The 22,042-nt window shown below is 40.3% G+C and overlaps 1 protein-coding gene across 10 annotated transcripts in view; it reads left to right on the top strand.

The window, feature by feature from the left end:
• The window catches only part of CEMIP2 (cell migration inducing hyaluronidase 2), a 191,401-nt gene that overhangs the window by 25,154 nt on the left and 144,205 nt on the right, over window positions 1–22,042 (top strand). For 9 of the 10 annotated variants that reach the window (XM_057305542.1, XM_057305541.1, XM_026519368.4 and 6 more), the window contains 9 exons: window positions 2,663–2,832; window positions 7,280–7,468; window positions 9,113–9,282; window positions 10,807–11,016; window positions 11,308–11,513; window positions 11,658–11,727; window positions 14,448–14,576; window positions 17,064–17,152; window positions 21,550–21,681. In XM_057305542.1, the coding sequence (XP_057161525.1) occupies window positions 2,663–2,832; window positions 7,280–7,468; window positions 9,113–9,282; window positions 10,807–11,016; window positions 11,308–11,513; window positions 11,658–11,727; window positions 14,448–14,576; window positions 17,064–17,152; window positions 21,550–21,681 (1,365 nt within the window). Of the gene's footprint in view, window positions 1–2,662; window positions 2,833–2,873; window positions 6,137–7,279; window positions 7,469–9,112; window positions 9,283–10,806; window positions 11,017–11,307; window positions 11,514–11,657; window positions 11,728–14,447; window positions 14,577–17,063; window positions 17,153–21,549; window positions 21,682–22,042 lie in introns of those variants that run through there. The other variant, XM_044391250.3, reaches the window with a different exon arrangement.

Here is a 22,042-nt window from a genome sequence, read left to right as displayed (position 1 = left end):
TGAAGATAAGCGCTCACCAGCATTTGTGGAGAACATAAAAGTTCAGGTTTGCCTGTTTCTGGACTTTGTATCAATGGGAGCAGACAGTATATCCTATTTTGTATCTGGCTTCTTTGCTCAGCTCTGTGTTCACTGAGGGTTGTGTAGGTTGGTGGGTGTAGTGCTGGTTTGTTTTCATTGCTGTTCATTTTCTCTTGTACGGCTCTACCCCAGTGTATTCACTGCTGGACATCTCTTCTAGTTCGGACCTCTCTTACAAAAAGGGCTTCTCCAAATGTTCTTTCATCCATCTCTTAAAACCCATGTGTCCATAGTCTGTAATGTATCGACCTAGAAGTGGAAACATCTTTTCAAAGTTAGATACCTACTTCGTTTCATTATCCAGGATATGCCAGGAGGACAACTCTTGTCTCTTTACTCCATTGTTTTTCTGGGTTCGTGTGATCCTTGTTTGACTTTTTTGGGTTCCTTTCCTCCTGGTTTCTAAATTCCCTTTAAAATAGTGCTGCTGATTGGACAGGAATTTGAGTTGTGATCCTTTGCCAATGTTCCATTGCTTTGACGTTATCTCCAATGTACATAAACATATGCCTTTGAAGATACTGTTCTGGTGCAGTGAAATTTTCCTCAAGTGGAGGAGGGAAGTAGGAGTGTTTTGGAGATAATGTCAGGAGAATAGAACATTGTTCTATAGTTGCCGAGGCAGCTCTGGTAAATAAAGGAAGCCTCTGATATTTCTTCTCCTCTCCTCTCACATAGGAGATAATAAGTGGAGACATTTGGCATTTGATTCTTTGTGCTGTATCGAGGAATATAAATAGAGTTATAAAGCATAGTCAGCTGAAGAGTCGCTAATCCAGGCAGGGGCAGGTGTGGAATTTATAAGGATATAGGCATGCTTTGGTTAACTTGTATCTGTGAACATCCCGCCATCTGTCTGGCATAGATTACATTTGAGATATATATATGATCTCCCTCTGGAGTGGGAAATTGACATTTTTCTTTCCGGGTTTTAAACCAGGAATCTTAAGGCAAATTTTTTTTTGGCTTTTTGTCTTCGTTCTTTTTTTATTTTGGCCACAAGTTTGAGCAAGTCCCTGGGATGTTTATTACAGAAATAAAATGAAATTAAAGGGCATTTTCAAACACAGTTGCTTTCAACAAATAGATATAGGGCATGTAAAAATTTAAATCTGTTGGATAGTGATTATACAACTTTGATTTAAGGTTGTTAAGAAACCAGTAACCCAGTGGGTTTCAGCTTTGCACTCCTGAGATTTTTAAAAATCCCATGCCCAGGGCCCCCCTGGAAATTTTTACATAAGAATCTCCGAAGGGTAGGACCCACAGGTGTTTGATGTGCAGTCAGGGGTGATCACTGCTGCTCTAACCTCTGACCTCTAACTCAGTGTGGTCCCCAGACTAGTAGCATCAGCATCACCTGGGTGCTTATTAGACATGCACATACTCTGACCCCACCTCAAGCAATCTGAGGGTGGGGCCCAGCGATGTGACTGGACCAAAGTCTGAGAACCATTCTCTAACTCAGTGGTTCTCAAGTGTGACTGCACATTCAAATCATCTGGGGAACTTTGAAAACATACTAATGCCATGCCCCACCTGGGGAGATGATGGTGGCATCAGTCTGGGCTGGGTCTGAGTGTGGGTGGCTTCCTAAAGCTCCCCATGTTATTCTGTGATGCAGCCAGATTTGAGAACATTGCTGAGAGTTCAAAAGAGAGCAGGCAATTCTCATTTTATTTTTATTTATGTTTCTTTTCTTTCCTTTTAAAGTTTTTATTTAGATTTCCAGTTAGTTAGCATACAGCTTAATATTAGTTTCAGGTGTACAATATAGTGATTGAACACACCATGACAGGTGCACTCCTTAATCTCTATCACCTGTTTCATCCATTCCCGCACCCCCCCCCCACCCCCCGTCCACCTCCCCTCTGGTAACTGTCAGTTTGTTTGCTATAGTTAAGAGTCACTTATGGTTTTCTTCCCTCTCTCTCTCTCCCTCTCTTTTTTTCCCTTGCCCCATGTGCATCTGTTTTGTTTCCTAAATTCCACGTATGACTGAAACGATATGGTATTTGTCCTTCTCTGACTGACTTATTTCGCTTAGCATGATAAACTCTAGTTCCATCCACGTCTTCGAAAATGGCAAGAGTTCATTCTTTTTTATGACTGACTAATATTCCATTGTATGTATATACCATCTCTTCTTTATCCATTCATCAGTCGATGGACATCTGGGCTCTTTCCATATTTGGGCTATTGTAGATAATGCTGCTGTAAACATAGGGGTGCGTGCCTTACTCGTTTTAAAAGAAGGGAAATAAATAGGTTTGTGGCCAGAATGATAGGTGAATAATAGGGGTGTGTATGGTGGAAGGAAGACAGTGATTCATTTTAGTCCTAGCCATCGGTGTTTCACTTGTTACAGAGCTGGACAAACAAGGATTTAAAATCCAGATGCATTTCCTTCTGTGACGTCGGTTATTTCAGTCAAGGTTTGGACTTGTAGCCTCATGGCAAAAGAGATAGAGAGATTGATAAAAATGAAATTCAAGCATTAAGCAGCATCTGACATAACATCTGTGTCAAGGATCTGGGTTGGTACCATGACAAATAAGGCACATGCTCTTTTCCCTTCTAGGCAAGCGTGGGCTTTGGTTGGTGTCATCGATGGAGGAAGTACTTCTTGCAATGAATCCGTGAGAAACTATGAAAATCATAGCAGTGGAGGGAAGGCTCTTGCCCAAAGAGAATTTTATACTGTGGATGGTCAGAAGTTCGCCGTGACAGCTTATAGTGAATGGATTGAAGGTAAGCAAGTACGGTTTAAACTCCCCTAAGACATTGGTAAGTACTGTGAAAGGCTGTTTTTTTTAGGTGGTGGTGTATTCAGAAGACAGTCTGATTAGATTTCTCAGCTGGTTGAAGATGAAACCAATAGTTTCCCTGCTATAGTCGATCCCTTCGACTCAAAGGGTTCTTGCTGGATTGGACAATGCTCTGTTCTGGTTTGGTCACTCCCAACTGGACTTTGTTCTTGATTTTCGAGTCATAAAGTGTGGTTAACTATTAGAGATGGATTTGCTTCCTGGATTTGGTACCGTTTGAACCAATCTACATGTGATAGGAAGAGTTGCCTTCGGTTATGCTCTGTGACAGTGAGTATGCTTTTGTACTTTGGATCATCTCTTTATGTAGACATGGAGCAAATACTGCTTTTGCACACATGCCATACAAACAGACATCTCGTTTTCGTAGCAATTTCTCCTTGATGATCCAGCTAATGCGTTTATCTTCTAAACGAATCAGAAAACTCAGAAAAGTCCAAAGTAAAAATTAAACTCTAACCCTGTCATTCAGAGAGAATTGTTTTTGTGTAAATAATCTCGTCATTTTTATCTTAAATGTGTTTTCTCCCCTAGTGTTCATTTTGTTTTAACCTGTTTCTCTCGCTTTAAGTAACATTTTATACGGTTACCTTAGGTCTTTAACATTTTCTTACATAATTTTTATTCTCATTCACTTTTCAGAAGAACCATAATTTGTTCAAATAATGCCCAGTCCTGGGTTTAGGGCACCTCTGACTTGTTTCTTTAACGATGTTTACTCACCTCCTTCGCTGCCAGGTTTTTTGAAGCCAGATATGAATAGGCAGCCTCCTGTCTGTGCTTGCCCACTACCTTTTCTTTTGCAAGCAAAAATTATACCAAAATTATTGTGAAATGAGTAATCGAGCAGTGCCTTATTACCCAGAAAGGTTGATTTTAGGGCTCATACCTCGGTTTTGAGCGGCAGGGTGGCAGTATGTTTCCTAAGATGGAATTCTGGAAACAGCCCAGCTCTTTCACTTACTATATGATGGTGGGCATGTGACTTTACCTTCCTAACGCTCAGTTTCCTCATCTGAAAAATGGGCAGGATGAGAGAAACTACCACAGAGGGCTGCTTCGGGTAGCCAGGGGGAAGACTATGAAGTTTTTCGCACCACGTGCCTAGGAAGCCTTCGGTGTTAGCTATTTTAATGATGATCCAAACATGACTTGGGGTATAATGGTGTATTTTGTAGCATTGCAGTTAAAGAGAGAAAGTCTTTTGCTTTAAAATAAGCAGGTAAGTAGAGTTCCTCCTATGTCACAGAGACTTTCACATGTTGCTTCTAAGCAGCCTTCTGGTTTGGGCTGAGGAGACCATACCTACTATGGACGAGGAAGGTCAGCTTTCTGCCTCCAAGACCACTGCTTTCTACCCCATCATGGTTGCCTCTGGCAAAAGGCAAAGGCGGATGACAAGCATTTCTTTGCAAGAATTTGGTCCTGCACGAAGAGCTTAGTGGAAGTGCTTCCAGTAAGAGTTCATGCAGAGGATAATTACTGACAAACCTCAGGTCAACATTTCCTCTGTGGAAATTTTTGTTTTCATTTCCACATTACCAACGACTACTCATTTCTGGAAGAGGGTCGCTTCTAGCTATTGTAGGATACTGGGTCCCGAGTTCTCAATGACGCTTGCTTTCTGGAAGAGGTGGAAAATCTCTCCAGGAAGCAAGGAGGGTGAGCTTATTTCCTTTCATATTTCCAGTTCACTAGTGTTAATGGGAGGAAGTCTTAGGCAGGATTTTCTTCTGAAGCTAGGAAAAAGTGAGGACTTTGTGAATAACACAGATCTTCCCGGTCTAACCTTCTGCACTTCTTTTTAAACAGCAACAAATTCTGATGGTCTTTGAAGTTGAACCTGATGTATCTAGCCGTCCTCGTCTTTAAAAAGCAGTTTTTGAAAAATTATATGGAAAAAATTAATGTTTCTTAGTTCTTTTTTAGTTTTTTTTTTTTTTTTTTTTTTGGTAATATCTGAAAATTTGGGCAGCGATTTTTATTGCTGCTGAGGTTCTTGGTTATCTTTGTGCTTCTGATTCTTTTTTTTTTTTTTTAAGATTTTATTTATTCATTCGACAGAGAGAGAGACAGCCAGCGAGAGAGGGAACACAGGCAGGGGGAGTGGGAGAGGAAGAAGCAGGTTCCCAGCAGAGGAGCCTGATGTGGGGCTCGATCCCAGAATGCTGGGATCACGCCCTGAGCCAAAGGCAGACGCTTAACGACTGAGCCACCCAGGCGCCCCTGTGCTTCTGATTCTTGGGAGGGCAGAATAATGACCAAGTTAGGAAACTGGGCTCTGGAGTTCAATTAGTATTCAGTTGTGGGGTCTACCATTTTCCAGCTGTTCTTCAAACTCCCTGACTTCTGGTTTCTTCATCTCTAGTGCACATAGTGGTTTCTGTCTCTCCCAGTTGTTTTGATGAAAAGTTATTTATGTATTAAATTAATTAATTTTTAAAAAGATTTTATTTATTTATTTGAAAGAGAGCACAAGTGGAAGGCAGGGGGTGCAGAGGGAGAGGAAGAAGAAGACTCCCTGCTGAGCAGGGAGCCCGATGCGGGGCTCCATCCCAGGACTCTGGGATCATGACCTGAGCTGAAGGCAGATACTTAACCGACTGAGCCACCCAGGCACACCGAAAAGTTTATTTATTTATGCATGTGAAGTCCCAGCAACTATTGGTTGTTGTTATTAGAGTCATTATTATTAATGTTATTTAGACCAAATCCCATCATAGGCTTTAGTATCTGGATGCAAGAAATATATACAAAAGAGAGCTACTTTACTTTTTGGTCCTTTGTGAAAATAAACGCATAGTAGGTTGGCATCTCAAGGAACAGAATCCACGACTCACTCAGGTTAGGTTTTTTCAGGAGAGTTGGCTCAGGATTGTTGGGGTATCTGGAGCATTCCTTGTGCCTTGCCCGAATTTCCCTCTTTTTGTTTCCCTAACTTGAGTTAGTGTGTTTCTTCACTCCTGCCATTGGCCCTTTGTGTCGATCAATATCTTAAAGTCACCCCAGAATAGTGTAGCAGTTAATCAGAAGGATGGTCATGAGTATAGATACAAGGAAATAAATGCCTTTGAGATGCGGTGTTTTTCCTTCTTCAGCGATCTTATGAAGTGGCTTCTATTTATTGTGTATACAGTTGCATTGAGTCAGCTTTTGGCTTGTGACCGATTCTATCGCGGATGTTTTAGAAGCGGGAAATGTTTCTACACATGGTTGCACATAAAAGAGTAAGTGAAGGAGATGTTGGATCAACTTTTCAGTTTTTGTCTGCCCAGTTGGGAACCAACTTCTAGTTTCAAAAGAAGGCATTGGGAGAGATCAGTGATCAGTAGTCCCTGGGTCGCATAGACTGCAGAGTTGGCGTTATCACAGGGAAGGAATGGAGTTGGACAGGGACACTATCTTGTGGCTTCTGGGTGACATTGCAGATCATAGTGGGAGTGCTTATCCCTTCACCAGACATCTGTGAGTTTGCATGACGGAATAGAGGCGCAAATATACAGGTAGACCCACTCTGCTGCCTTCATGAATGTACCTTCCAGGGAAGTGAGCTATTCTCCCATTGGACGGGCATGAATAATACCAGAGGGAACGCTAGAATGAGAAGGATGTTGGGAAAGTCTTTAAAGATTTGCCTGATCTTGGGCCGCCTGGCTGGCTCAATTGGTAAAGCATGTGGCTCTTGACTTTAGGGTCGTGAGTTCAAGCCCCATGTTGGGGGAAGATTACTTAAATCAACTTAAAAAAAAAAAAAAAAAAGATTTGCCTGACCTTCATAAGATGGGGATAGTATTTTGGTTGGTGGATCAAGAGTGGAAGGACATTGTAGCTGAAGAATAAAGGATGAATAAAGGCCCAGAAATGAGAGATTGCCTAAGGCAAACTTTTATTCTTAAGATTACATAACGTGCTGATGTTCTGTCTCTCATCCTGTGTCCGGATCACACTGAAGCACTGAGCATTTATTACAGACCTGTTCCGTGTTTGGCAGCGTCTCCTTATGTAGGATAAGTTCTTACGACATTTTAGGACTGCTTGGAAGCAGTATTATAGTTTTAGCACTGAGTTGAAGTACAGCCAGAGGTTTGGGGATCGGGAGCCTTCTTCAGAATTATAAAAGAATAGTTGCTGGCGTGTGACGTTTCCTGTCCCATGTTAGGGGAACATGGGGCTCTCGACCCTGGAGGTCAGGGCTGTCCATGTTCATCTTTTTATCATCAGTATCTGCAGAATGACAGGCACATGGTTAGTGTTGGTAAAAATATACTGACTTCTGTGTATCTCAAATTTTGTGAGTCAGTGAGTTGGTTGATTTTAGGGGGGGAAAATGCCTACTAATGCATCATTTTTTTTCTTGCTTTTTGGTTTAGGTGTTTCTCTTTCAGGTTTCCGGGTGGAGGTTGTAGATGGAGTGAAGCTTCATCTGCTGGATGATGTTAGTAGTTGGAAACCTGGAGACCAGATCGTGGTTGCAAGCACAGACTATTCTATGTACCAAGCGGAAGAGTTCACTCTACTCCCCTGTCCTGAGTGCAACCGCTTCCAGGTCAAAGTCAAAGGTATCGGACTGCTCAGCATGCTTCTTGGCATTTGGTTCCTGCAGTATTCCCCGTCCCCCCACCCCACCCCAAAGCCAGGGCCCTCATCATCACCATCACCATCATCATCTGGATGTTGAAGATCTTAGCAGTGGGGTGCGTTGAACACTACATCCCAGAGGATGTGAGTAAGAGTAGTTAGTGAGCAGTAGTGTTGCTGTGAATGATACGTAACAGGCGAATCAGTGTTTTGTGCTATTTCTTTGTTTAAAAAAAAAAAAAAAGAGACATACTAGATGGATTGATTTTTTTTTTCAAGATCCTATCCAACTTCTTTCTTATTAATTTTCTGCTATCAAATAATAATAATCTCAATTATCAACTGATTCGTGTTTAAATAGAAGGCTTTCTTCTTAATTAAAAAATCTCATGATTTTTGAGTGCCTACTTCCTTGGCAAAAAAACGGATCTCACTAATATTTAAAATAGAACCAGAAAGGTATTTTCATAGACTACATTTTTTGTCCGAAGCTGGAATCGTATGTTTTTTGAGGGAAGGCAGGGTGCAGTGAGGTCCATACTGGAAGCTGTGTTTAGGAAGAGTGGCTGACATTTAGCAGGTACTTACCCTGAGCCAGGTAATAGGCAAAGCACATTTATATGTTGCCATTATGCATTTCATTTATTACATCATCCCCTTCCTTCTCTACTCAAGATTATATACATTTACGATATAAAACCAAGGAGTTTACAGTAACTATTTAATAAGCACACATTGGTGGGCAATTTAGAGCTTTGTAGTTTAAGGGAAAGAGGTTTTACTTTAAAAAAAAAATAGGACGATTGGCTCACTTGGCACTTTCTCTCTGTGTTTCATTCAGTGTTGTACTTTTCCTTCTTGATAATATAGAGCATAAGCAGAAAACCCAAAAAACTATGTTACCATCTGGCATTAATTTTGTTTGGAAATTCTCACTCTTGTTAACAAGTCTACATGATAATGAATCTCCCATGATCTCAACTGCTTGATTTATTTGTATTTTTCCTTCCTGAGGTTATGTAATAAAAACATCGGAGAAAAGCTCATTATTAAAGTGTTTCTAGACTTCCAAAAAGATGCAAATTTAAAAGAATGCATACAAATATTAAAATAAGAAGAAATAGGAAAGGAAATATGGTAATGTTTGTACTGTTAACATTTAAATGCATGTTACTTTAGCTTTGAAGTAAAAGCAAAAACAACGTGATACCCCGTTATCAACATCTACAAAAACATTCATTCTTCTGGATTCACCATGCCTTTGGTTCTTCATGTGCCCTCAGGGGATTAGAACAGGAGCATAAGGACAGGAACCTGAGAGAATGAGAGAGAGAGAGACGGGCGGGAGGGGGGGGCGATACTTAGGTAGATTCCAGAATATTGGTGCCATTCAGGAGAGGATTAAGCTCCCTGTCTGTGTGTGGTTTTGACATTGAGTGAATGGTTATAGAGTAAATATTTAAAATCCTTGCTTCCTTTTATTCTGTGATTCTGAGGTATTACGGAATGGAAGCAGACAATAAATTTTGATATCTTGGAGTTGCAGAATAAAGAGGACTGTCTTTTTGGTATGTTTCATATGTTCTTTTTTAAAGTATTTTTTGTCTCTCGCCCATGTCAATCAGAAGCCCCTCAGTTCCTGCACATGGGTGAGATCACTGATGGTGTAGACATGCGAGCAGAGGTCGGGATTCTCACCCGGAACATTGTAATCCGAGGAGAAATGGAAGACTCATGCTATGCTGGAAACCAGTGCCAATTCTTTGATTATGATACCTTTGGGGGACATGTCATGGTAGGCAAAGATTTAATGAGTTCCTCGGTTGTTAAATACACGTTTGCAAACACTGTCAAGTTTTTTTTTCTTAAAGATTTTTAAAAAATTTATTTATTAGAGAGAATGAACAGGGCAGGGAGGAGCAAAGAGAGAGGGAGAGGCAGACTCCCCACTGAGCAGGGAGCCCAACGTGGGGCTCGATCCTGGGATCAAAGCTGAGCCACCCAGGAGCCCCAAAACTTCCAAGTTTTCGAATGAGATCTATGTGATATTAAAAAGAAATCATATTTTAGTTTTCTCTTCAGTGACGGTGAAGAGATTTTGCATAATTAAAAGAGAAAGTTATATCTTCATTTGGTTGACCTCCACCTGTAGTTAAACCATTTTGTCTCAAGCATGCAGTCTCTGAAAGGATCAAATGAGTCTTTTTAAAACTTGATATTATGGGGGCGCCTGGGTGGCTCAGTCGTTAAGCATCTACCTTCAGCTCAGGGCGTGATCCCGGTGTTCTGGGATCGAGCCCCGCATCAGGCTCCTCCTCCGCTGGGAGCCTGCTTCTTCCTCTCCCACTCCCCTGCTGTGTTCCCTCTCTCGCTGGCTGTCTCTCTGTCACATAAATAAATAAAATCTTTAAAAAAAAAAAAACCACAACAAAAAACTTGATATTATGAAAGGGTAAGCAGTAGTGATATGCACATACAAAATATCTTTCTGTAAAAATATTTTTTGTATGCAGATTTTTCTTCTGTAAAAGTATTGAGCACTTGCCACATGGGAAGCCTTGCACTGCATTCTAATTGGACGTGATTGGACTTCTGGGCTGAGTTTTGGCTACATGTGTTTTAAAATCAGTTTTTTTTGCCCTTGAGTAGGTTTTGGCTGTTAGCAGCATTTCTGTTACACTGTGTTCTAAAATGTTGGTCTGTGTTATTCCTTTGTTTTTAGTATCATGATTAAAAACCCAGTGTTTAAAAATAGAGTGCTGAAATTGTGGATCACAGATAAATTTTTAAAAAGAACTGAAGTAAATAATATTATGTGCTAAAACATTGAGGGAAGATTTACAAATAACTATTTTTCGAACTGTGGTGGAGGTTATAGAAATGAAAGAACAAGACAAGACTGGAAATGACCAAAATATTTGAACAAACCAAAACACAGTACATATATAGAAATCATTTCTGTAGCTTTCCTGGTAACATTTCCTTTTATTCCTAATTAGAGGCTATTTCTTATGGCTCCTTGAAGTACTCACTTATGTTAAGAAGCATTTGCTGGGGCACCCGGCTGGTTCAGTCAGTAGAGCATGTGACTCCTGCTTTCGTGAGTTCGAGTCCCACCTTGGGCATAGAGATTACTTAGAAGAAGAAAAAAAGAAGCATTTGCTAAATTAGTAACTGGAGATCCAGGAAAGCAGGGTGCCAAAGAAAAGAAATACTTTAATATGCATTCTCCTTTAGACATTTTCTATTAGAACCATATTTTTTGCTACTTGAATATTCCAAAGTGTATCGGTTTGATTTCGGTTATCTCGTCCTCCAGATAAGGAAAAATTTCACTTCCGTCCATCTTTCTTACGTGGAATTGAAACACATGGGTCAGCAGCAGCTGGGGCGGTATCCTGTTCATTTTCACCTGTGTGGAGACGTGGATTACAAGGGGGGGTACAGACACGAGACATTTGTGGATGGCTTATCTATTCATCACAGCTTCTCCCGCTGCATCACTGTGCACGGGACCAACGGTCTGCTGGTACGTAGCCTGTCACTACGCTGACGCAGAGTTACTCTCCTTCATTGTCACAACCTCTCCATTTGATGTAAATGCTTGTAGCGCATGCCTTACTCTGTCCTCCTTTGACTGAAAATTCTGATGTTTTTCTCTGTTAAGAGATCGGTAACACCTGGCATTTGGGTTTGCCCCTTCAGTTAAGATGAAAACTTCCCTTTGCGTCTGTACTGAGCATGCTATATGGATAGCATTTGTCACTTAAACCCTGATCAACCATGTTACCAATGACATTACACATTTGTGTTTCTGCAGATTAAAGACACAATCGGATTTGACGCACTGGGTCATTGTTTCTTTTTGGAAGACGGTGTCGAGCAGAGAAATACTTTGTTCCACAATCTGGGCCTCCTCACCAAACCCGGCACCCTCCTCCCCACTGACAGAAATAACTCCATGTGCACCACCATGAGAGACAAGGTGTTTGGCACTTATGTCCCTGTGCCTGCCACGGACTGCATGTGAGTAACTGGTAGAGAGAGAGAGACTCATGAGTGATGCTCAAGGCCTTTGACTTTGGGGGAAGGTGTTCTGGGGGAAGTTTTTTAGTGGGCAGGATTTTTGCATGACTGATGTTTAAGTCACTTTTAAAAAATGCCTTGCAGGGCTGTTTCAACTTTCTGGATTGCTCATCCCAACAATAACCTGATTAGTAATGCAGCTGCAGGCTCGCAGGTAAGTAATAGCAAATGCTTTCAGTTGTTTGGTATTCACGTTTAGAAGTATTCCGGTTTATAGGGATGTGAGGTCATGTGTGACAATCCAGCTCGAGCACAGCGATGTTTTCTGAAACTGCTTATTTCATTGAAAGCAGGATATGGTTGAGATGGTTCTTTTGTTTCTTCTGCGTCATTCATGCCACTTGGTATTTATGAGTGTGGAAAGACAGATGCCAAATGGAGGAAGAGAGGTGGGGCCGATGTGTGGGGTTATCGGACCTGCAGAGTGCATTTTAGTGGACCATGTGCAATCTTTCTGGCTTCTTGTAGCTAAGTCACGCGTGGCCAAGTGCCTGATCATTTCAGTTTTCAGTTTTGATGAACAAAGAAAGCCTTAGCTTTTCTTTATGGGAATGGATTGTTCTGTAGAACATTATGACAGTGGTCACACTAGTCAAAGCATACTTCCTTTTGTTCACTGAAGGGCTCATACACACTCAGGGGCTTCATCTCCTTGGTGAAACAGCTAAACTCAGTGCCTTAAATTAACTGTGTGCCTTGAATTATTTCAGAGACATGTACACATACAAGAATAACTTAAGAGAATAAATGAACTATTTTTGGATGGCAGAAATGTCTCCTGGATAAACTTGGGAGAGATTTACATTTATAATTGAGTGTGATTTAAAACTGTTAATTTATAATGGAAGAGCGAATCTTGAAGACATTATACTATTATGATTATGTCTGTGCTGCAAAGCTTAGGACAGAAATATGAGCTTTGCAGCAACGCCTAACTATTCATATTTGTATATTTTGGCTATTAAAATGTTTAAAAGGAAAGAGGTACCTAGCATTATTTCCCAAGACTAAGTAAAAGAGTAGTGGAAGGGAGTATTTCTTCCACATAACTAGAATATGGGCATCACTGGGTGATGGTGGAATTCACTTCTGTGATTTTCCTTAAAAACATAAAATTCTTACTTAACCTGGACATCTAATCATTTCAGGTTTCCATCCTTTCATTTTTCATCAAATGTTTGTTGAGCCTCTATCAAGTTTGTACTGAGAGTTTCTAATTAGAAGATGAGTTTTGGGGCCAAGATGGCCTCGGGTTTGATACGCAGCCTTACCCTGGGATCATCTTCTGATCTGTGTTACATTTCAAATGAATAGTCAGAGCAGAGGTTCCTTTCAGCTTGTTTCAGAAGTCACGGGTTGAAGATGAAAGCAAATTGCAAATGGTTCATGAAAAAATGTAAGACGAGGTTGCCAGAAACCCTTCCTAGGGCTCATGTGAGACACGAAGAAAGAGGGTCTCTCGTTTTCCATCTTATGTTCGTTCTTCTTCCTTTTCATTCTGTGAGTTCTTTCTTTTCTTTCTAGAAAAACTGTTCCAGTAAAACTCATGTTTTGGCAAGGGTTTTCCTCCCAAAATAAATCAAACTCTTTCTTCTTGTACGTTTCCACTGCCTTTTACAAAGCTCCCTTTACCTGTTTTGACACCACAGTGTTTAACAGGAAACAGCTGCTACCCCCTTGATCCCCCCCCCACGACTCCATTGAGTCCTGGGAGGGTTTGCTCTACCCTCAGCTTTTAGGGCTGTGGTATGGGGCCTCCAGGTCTTCTGTGCTCTGTTTTGTGCCCCGAAGTGTAGAGGAGGCAAAGACATTTTTTCAGGGTAGTTTGTTTTAGGAAGACCCATCTCTAAGCCTTTATCGTGGAAAAATGTTAAATATTGCACTCATTTTGGTGGATATGGTATGTTTGCTTCCCACAATTCATCTCTCTGTGCTTCTAAAAAACTTTGTTACAATGAATGTGATACCTAATACATATATTTTAGTTCTCTATTTCCCATGAGACTGAATTCTTTGAGAATAGCCTTACCCTACACCTGGCACAGAGTGGTCACTAAACAAATGTTTGCCGCACGTGACTCTATAGCATAGTTTTGGACTTTATGTTAAAGTATGAACAACCTATTCAATCAAAGTTCTATCGCATGAACTTGTTCTTTGCATCAGGCTGGTTTTTAATTAAAATGTAAAATAAAACACTTGTTGTGGGGATTAAGACCACGAGTTTTGATTTTTATATCTCATTTTGAGTGTCAGACATTATGAAAACTGGTCTGCTACTCCTGTTAAGGTCAGTAATACTGAAAGTGAACAGACAGGATCCAGACTGAGACAGCATCCTGATTCATGCGTGTGGTGGTTTTTTCTCTTTGGCAAAAATCTGCCTCGGGACAGGAAGGGCAGTGGAGTTGTTTGAAAGAAGTCAGTGAGCTCTGCGTGTTGGCGGATGGTTGTTTAATGAGTATGACTCATCTATTGATCAGGTTTGGAGGTAAACAGAAAAACACTCATTGCTAAAAGGCCGTGCTGTCCTGGTCACATGGAAGGAAGGAAGGCTTGCTTGGTTCTCATTCTGCATAACTTTTGAAAGTAGATAATGTTGGGAGAAGTATATTTTGAAAATGAGTTTTGGTATCAGCAATTACTTCTATCCGGTACTGCAAGCAGAATTAAATTTGTTTTTTTAAAGCCTGATTATAATGGCTCTGAGCGCGCTGGATGAGTGCACAACTTTCCTCGTCAACTCTGAGCCCGAAACAATGAAAAATTAGTGTTGAAAAGATTCAGTTTGCTTACAAAGCACTTCGTTTAATGAGCGTGTATCCTAGAGTGGCTTCATAAAGTAAGGCTTTGATCTTGCCCTTTCAATGACAGGATGCTGGAATATGGTATTTATTCCACAAGGAACCTACAGGGGAATCCAGTGGATTGCAGCTCTTAGCAAAACCAGAACTCACTCCATTGGGAATATTTTATAACAACAGAGTCCATTCAAGTTTTAAGGTAGGTTCCTAGGTTTTAACAAAATCAGTTCATGTGATTTCCTGGGTGAAGGATGGAATGCTGAGAAATGCAAGTGAGAAATGTCAGTTTTCGGTAAAACTTGTCATCAGAAAAAGTAATTTGTGATTAAAGAAGCAGACCCATAACCCTTCCACATTCAGGATTATGTGCAATACCCCATTTATACACACACAGGTATAGCCATCCACACAACGCATGTGCATACAATCTGAATAATTATAATGATGGACTTGATCCCTGTGCCCTTGTCCCCTCCCTCATTCCTTCCTTCCCTCCCTCCCACCTTCTTTCCAATCGTTAATATCCTGTTTTAGGGATGTACACATTAGATAAGAAGCATACTTTCTCCTCTCAGTTCACAGTGTCAGTAGAGTCCTCTTGGGTGTTTAATACTAATTATGTAGTAAAATATTGTTTATGATATTTGACCTAACTTAAAATGATGCAGATCAAGTAAACAGAAGGCCACTTAGGAAGTCCAGTTTCCACGATATTTAGCTTTCATCCCCACCCTTGAGAGATAACTCTGTTTGCCTCATTTTGTGCTCACACGGCCCTTTGATATTTTCATTTCTGTGATACAGTGCCTACCCTGATGTGCTCCACATCAAAGTTCAATTAATACTTCCCATTTCTGGTACTGAGAGGATGCTTTAGAAACCTAAGTGTGCTATAATTTGAAGAGTGGAATCACTTGAAGACTTGAGAGAGCAAAAACACCTTAGTCAGAATTTTTTTTGTGTGTGAGCGGAGTAGCTGATTAAGGCGAATCATTGTTGAGAGTACCATTTCAAAGTGGAAATCCTCAAAATTTTCTAATTATAGTGGTATAAAAAAACATCTCATTCTAATTAATTTTTAATGCCCAATGCCATGAGGATGTGTAGAAATCTATTAATTATAAGAATATGAGTTCTAAATAATGAGTGGATGATTAGGTTTTAATTTGTTTAATTTGGGACTGACTATCCAGAATAATACTTTTATAGCCAAGGCAAACCCAACCCTGGGAGTCCTCTGAGAGTAACCTGTCATCTTTGAATCAGTCATAAATACAGCAACGCTGACCCTTCTGCTTCGGTTGCTTATGCTCCCCAAATCTGTATCTAGTACAGGTCAGTCATCGTCTGTCTGACCGCCAACCGAGTACCATTTGGATGGCTCAGGGACACATAAGTAAAATGTGTTCAGAATTAAAAATCCTTATTTTTATCCTCAGACCCATTCCCATATCTCTGTTCTACTAAGTGAAACCACTGGCCACCCAATTTCCCAAACTTAGAAACAAATGAATCTTTATCACTCCCTTTCCCTCACCTTGGACATTTTGTTAATTACTAAAGCTAATCGTGCCTCGTAAAGAAGTCTCACTCTATCCATTTTCCCCCGCTAACGACTGCCACAAATCTAGGTCATCTTATTTTTTCTTCTGGATTATCGAGGTCATGTCCTACCTTATCTCTTAGCGCTCTTTTTGTCCTTTATTTATTTATTTATTTATTTATTTATTTATACTTAACATAGAATATATTATTTGTTTCAGAGGTAGAATTTAGTGGTTCATCAGTTGCATATAACACCCAGTACTCATTGCATCAGGTGCCCTCCTTAATACCCATAACGCAGTTACCCCATCTTTATCCCTTTCTAATCCATTATCCGTCCTCTTGGCTAGAGCTTTTGTTCTTAACATGCAGTTAATTACATTGCCTTTATTAAAAGCCCCATTGAATTGACGCTGATGTATCAACTCTATGTTGTCTGCCATTTGCTTCTCTTTAGCATTCTTCCTTGCCTTTCCTCCTCCCTCCATCCATTTCCTGGGAGTCCATCTGAGACTTTCTTCTCAGGTGGGTCACGCTCTCCCTCATCTCCAGTCTTTTTGTACAAACGATTTCCTTGAGTCCTTTCCTCTGGGCTCTTCAGCTGCTTCCGACGCAGTCCCCGCCCTTCATCCCAACCCATTCTTTTGTGTGGTTATGTTCTCCCCAACCTGGTTCAGCTTTAGGAGGCCACTGCTTTGCGGGGACCTCCCCTGCGTCCCGTGTCTCCCACCTATGAGAAAGATCACAGTGGGTGCCTGTCTTCTGTGTTGCTAAAGCTCCGTCTACTTCCTTCATCATATGCTTCTCATACTGGGTTGTAATTGTTTATTGAATTGCACGTCTTCCTGCTAGCTTCTGTGTCAGCAACAGCAGAGACCATGGCTTTCTTGTTAATGTATCATGCTTGGTGCCTCCCATAAGGTAGGCACTAAATCAATATTTGTGGAATGACTGATTGAATAAAATTATATGAAGTAAAATATCCAGAAAAGTAATTGTTTTCATAAAACCTTTGCTGTTTGTTCCTTTCCCCTCGTTTTGGTGGATGTGAGAAGCTACAACTAATTTTCATGAATCCTCATATATACGTAGATCTAACTTAGGTTTCATACTCATTTCGGTCCATTATTATATTTTCCAGGCTGGCTTATTTATTGACAAAGGTGTCAAAACAACCAACGCCAGTGTGGCAGACCCAAGGGAGTACCTCTGTTTGGATAACAGTGCAAGGTAGAGCTCGTCCTTTGACCCTACACTCTGGCCATATCTTGCTAAAGCAAAACTTCCTGAGTTAAGCCATTGTGCTCTCTTCTCCACTAATACGTTTAAACTGAAGTTTTCAAGGTTTGCAGGAGGGTATTGGGAAAAACATTGTTTTCTGTTGTTCTACGTCCTGTGGTTGGTTGGTTGGTTTTAAAATCTTACTGAGATGCCAAAGAAATCAGTACTTTCTCCATTTTTTTCACAGTTGTAAATTGATGTTAGAGAGAGATGCAGAAGGAGAAAGAAAAAAGGAGAGAGAGATGTTGAAAACAGGCCTACATTTGGCCTGAAGTAGAACATGATTCATTGAAAAAACGAGCTAAGATGTTTTAGTGTCATTCCTGAAAACCAAGGCATGTAGAATTTATTGTTAGTGGTCAAAATGGAACGTTGCATTGAATGTATTTCACAGGGAAAGGTCTTGAACTTGATGAGCAAGCTAGTTTGGTTCAGTTGTCTGTAGTCACAGAGTCCCATCATCGCTGGGCTCTATGTTGCTCTCCTTTATAACCACAGAATGTGGTTGGAATAGGGAGAACATTTCAGCAAAATTCTCGTACATGCTAAATAAAAGCCAAAATCAATAACATGTCTCCAATGGAATTAAGAGTTTCTGGAAAAGAGATAGCAACTTAAAGTCCTATTCAGCAGAAACTGTGTGTGTGTTATTTTCCGATACTTCAAGTTGACTGACCAGCGTCCGGTTTTGAAAGGGTGCTAGATTTAAGAGACTCTGTTGATAGACATTTAAGAAAAAGATGCCAGGCCCTGTTGTTCACAAGGGAATAAGATAAGAGCCACACTGTAGGTCGGTGAGTGCATTTAAGTGCGAAGCAGGATTCTTGCAACACAGTAATAAAGCATGAGGTCAGGAGAAAACTGGGCAAAGTACAGTTAGTAAAATTACTCATCAGGATTCCTTAAAGGTCAAGTTGAGCCTGAAATATCTTCAGGCAACGATCAGATGGCATTTGAGAAGCCAAGAAACTATGGACATTATTTAAATAAAACACAAGTTGCCAGATACCTAACAGCTGAGTGAGATATGAAATGGGAAAAGAAGAGATAAACTTTAAAAAGAAAAAGGAGCATAGAGATGACAACCAACGATGAACCAAGAAGAGAATATTAACTGGCAAAACAAAGAAATCTTTGCTAGCAGGACACTGGTGCTTTTTAAGAGTTTATTTTAACTGGTAGAACTAATAGTGTGTACTTTGCTTAGTGTTAACAGAAAGGTCCTTAAACACACCACAGTTGACTCTACCCTGCCCTAAAAAATGATGTGTGTGTATGAGTGGATGGATGAGAATATATATTTCAGAGTTCATGAGAATTCTGAATTAATTAGAATTAATTAGACTTGCCAATGAAACAGTTTATCCATCATGGCCTGAGAAGTTCTTTACCGGGTATGTGTATATGATACTATGATGATGGTAGTTTTTTCTCTGCTCTTCATTATTTCTCTTGCCAGTTTCTAAATGCATACATATTAGGAATTAGACTCCATTTGGAAGTTGTTATTGAAAAGAACTGATTATAGAAGATGAGTAACAAGACATTTGGCAGCTGGTGTATACATTTAATTTTGTATAAACTAATGTGTAGACTAGGCCCACATGCATTCATGCAGTCCAGACATGAGTAAAAATGATAAAACTCTAACACAATGAGTAATAAGCCAGCCCATGAATTAAACATCAGGCTCATGGGATCCAGAAGGTATTTAGTCTGTTCAACAAAGGGGAAGTTGACTCAACAGTTAATCAGATGAGCCTTTCCTTGTGTCTTCAAGATGAGAAACGACAGGCATCCAAAGATGGGAAATTGTAACGCGGGAAAACTCTTGGTTTGAGATTGGGACATTTCATCCAATGGAACGAAAGAGCATGAAAACCAACTAGTATTTAAAGCGGAGGACAATTAAGGGAGGTTGGAAATCATGCTGAAAGCTCATGGATGAGGATGAGAAAAATTGGGAAAGTTAACTATCATCTACACATCAAGTGGGAAAGAGGTTGAAAATAAGGAGTATCCAAGCAAATGGTCAACAATTGATGTATATGGACAGGAATTTCAGAAGAGACAAGATGGCGGCAGCAATGTTGCATTAGGATACTTTTTTTTTTTTTTTTTTTTGGCCGGCTTTTAGAACATTGTATAGTTTTCTTTCCAGAACTCTTCCATCTGCCTGATATTATGTAATGACTGTGAAGCTGTCTGCCAGCATCCGCAATGCCAGAGGGTGGGTGACGGCTTAGAGTCAGAATTTTCACCCCTTAGCTCAGAGCTATTTAGTGTAAGGGTCATATACACAGTCAAAGGGCGGATATAACACTTGCCAGACTGGTCTCCTGTGGTCCATTGTCGCCAGTCCTTTCACCAAGTAGCAGCTAGTGACCAGTTAAAAAAAAAAGAAGGTGAAATCTAGTTGTATCACTCCCTGCTTCCCTGCTTCTGAAGATTTACCATCACGTCTGTCTGTCTGTCTGTCTGTTTATCCACCTGCTTTATTGAGGTATGATTACCATGTAACTGTGCATATTTAATGTATACAACTCGGGGAGTTGGAGATAGGTATACACCCATGAAACCATCACCACCATCAGGGTCATAGACACAGCCATCACCTCCCAAAGTTTTCCCCCACTTCCTTTATCATTTAAAAAATTTAGGAATATTTTTTATGTATCTGTGGTAAGAGTATTTACCCTAAGATCTACTCTCTTAGCAAATGTTAAGTGCACAATAGAGGATTATTAGCTATGGGCACCATGCTGTACGGTAGATCTCTAGACTTTATTTATTTTGCACAGGGGCACCTGGGTGGCTCAGTTGGTTGAGTCGACTCTTGATTTCAGCTCAGGGTCATGAGATCGAGCCCTGTGTGGGGGTCTCACTGAGCGTGGAACCTGTTTCAGATTCTTCCTCTCTCTCTCCCTCTGCCCCTTCTAGCCTAGGCACATGCACACATGTTCTCTCTCTCTCTCAAAAAAAATTGTAATTTATTTATCTTGCATAAGTAAAACTTGATACCCTTTGGCCATCACCTGCCTGTACCCTGCTCCCCCCAGGTCCTTACAGCCAGTATTCTGTGCTCTGTTTTTCCCACTGTATTTAGAATAAAGAACCACGTCCTTGCCTGGTACATGCTCGGCTCTCTATCCTCTGCCCCATGCTTTTTCTATTTTTCTATTTTTTTTTAAGATTTTACTTATTTATTAGAGAGAGAGAGAGAGAGAGTGAGCACAAGCAGGGGGAGCTACAGGCAGAAGGAGAAGCAAGACTCCCCACTGAGCAGGGAGCCTCATTCGGGGCTCAATCCCAGGACCCTGGGATCATGACCTGAGCCGAAGGCAGATGCTTAACCAACTGAGCCACCCAGGTGCCCCTGCCCCAAGCTTTTTACTCTCCAGCCAACTTGCTTGTTCTCTGAATGTACCAAGCTCAGCCATGACCAAGGACTTTGCACTTGCTGTTCTCTGGCTGCTTCTCCTATGGCAGCACCTACTGTGTGCCAGCAACCAAGGTAGTGGCATTTGAGCAAATGGTATTTCCTGATTGCATGTTTGAAAATCTCAAACTGCTGAATTGGTTTTCGGAAAGCTATCTAGTTTGTCCCCCCCTACCAAGCTTTGTAAGATTAAGATAGAAATGATCTTTAAAAAAAAAAAAAAAAAATAGGTGACCTTGTGGAATTATTAATTTGATCTGTTATAGGGGATGGTTTTGACACCAATTTTTGACCTTTTTATTAACTGTTTTAAAAGGAACAGAATAAAAGGTAAAATTCAGTCTCTGTAATGAATAAGTTAATTAAATACAATCTGTCTTAAATTTAGGCATGTTTAAGATCTTGTACTAGTTTTATCTCTGTATCTAAAACATTTCATCAGCACACAACTCAAATAATATTCTAGTTCACATATACGTATGTTGAAATACCTGACGAATTTATTCAGTATGTTTGTATTCGTATCGCATAGCTTAAGAATTTGTGAAAACATACCAGATTTCCTGGTCTTCGGGTTTTTTGTTGGTGGTGGTGGTGGTTTGTTTGTTTCGAAATGGTTTTAGTGCTTAGACTATTCTGCAGTGTCCCATTCTATAATATAAATTGATTTAAAAAAACAACTAAGAAGTTATGAAAGCAGTTCTCTGGAATCTTGTGTAAATAAATGTAAATTTTTTTTAATATCTGGAATACAAATAATGAATTTGTAAGTTGTGCCTCAAGGTTCTGTTTGTTTGTTTTGGTCAAATATAAATCCTGCCTTTTGACACTTAAGCTTACAATTGTAAATAGTTGGTTTCCAATACTTTTTTAAAAAGTTCTTTTTTTTTTTTTTTTAAACCCCAAGGTTTAGGCCTCATCAGGATGCAGACCCTGAAAAGCCACGCGTTGCTGCTTTAATTGACAGGCTCATTTCTTTTAAAAATAATGACAACGGAGCTTGGGTCAGAGGGGGAGACATTATCGTTCAGAATTCAGCGTAGGTATTCCCTGCAAAGTCATTATCTGATAATACCAATGTATGTATGAATTTATTTATTTATTTTTCAGTGTATTTATTTTTTAAGGCTATTAAAAAAGCCAGCGTACTAAAAGTACAGTGATAGTTTCTGGAATTCTACTATTATTATTATTTTTAAGTTTATTTTTGGTCATCTCTACATTCAACGTGGGGCTCGAACTCACAACTCTGAGATCAAGGGTTGCACACTCTTCTGCCTGAGCCAGCCAGGCGCCCCTGGAATCATATTATTATTACGAAGAGACAGGGTGAGCTCTGAGGAAGTGCGCTCGCGCTCACAGACTGCAAATGTTTGGAATCGTCTCATTCTGCTGCTTTT

The sequence above is a fragment of the Ursus arctos genome, unplaced genomic scaffold, assembly GCF_023065955.2.
Source record: "Ursus arctos isolate Adak ecotype North America unplaced genomic scaffold, UrsArc2.0 scaffold_33, whole genome shotgun sequence".
NCBI lineage: Eukaryota > Metazoa > Chordata > Mammalia > Carnivora > Ursidae > Ursus > Ursus arctos.
Note: the sequence above shows the minus strand (reverse complement) of the source record. Positions and strands in the feature narration are given on the sequence as shown.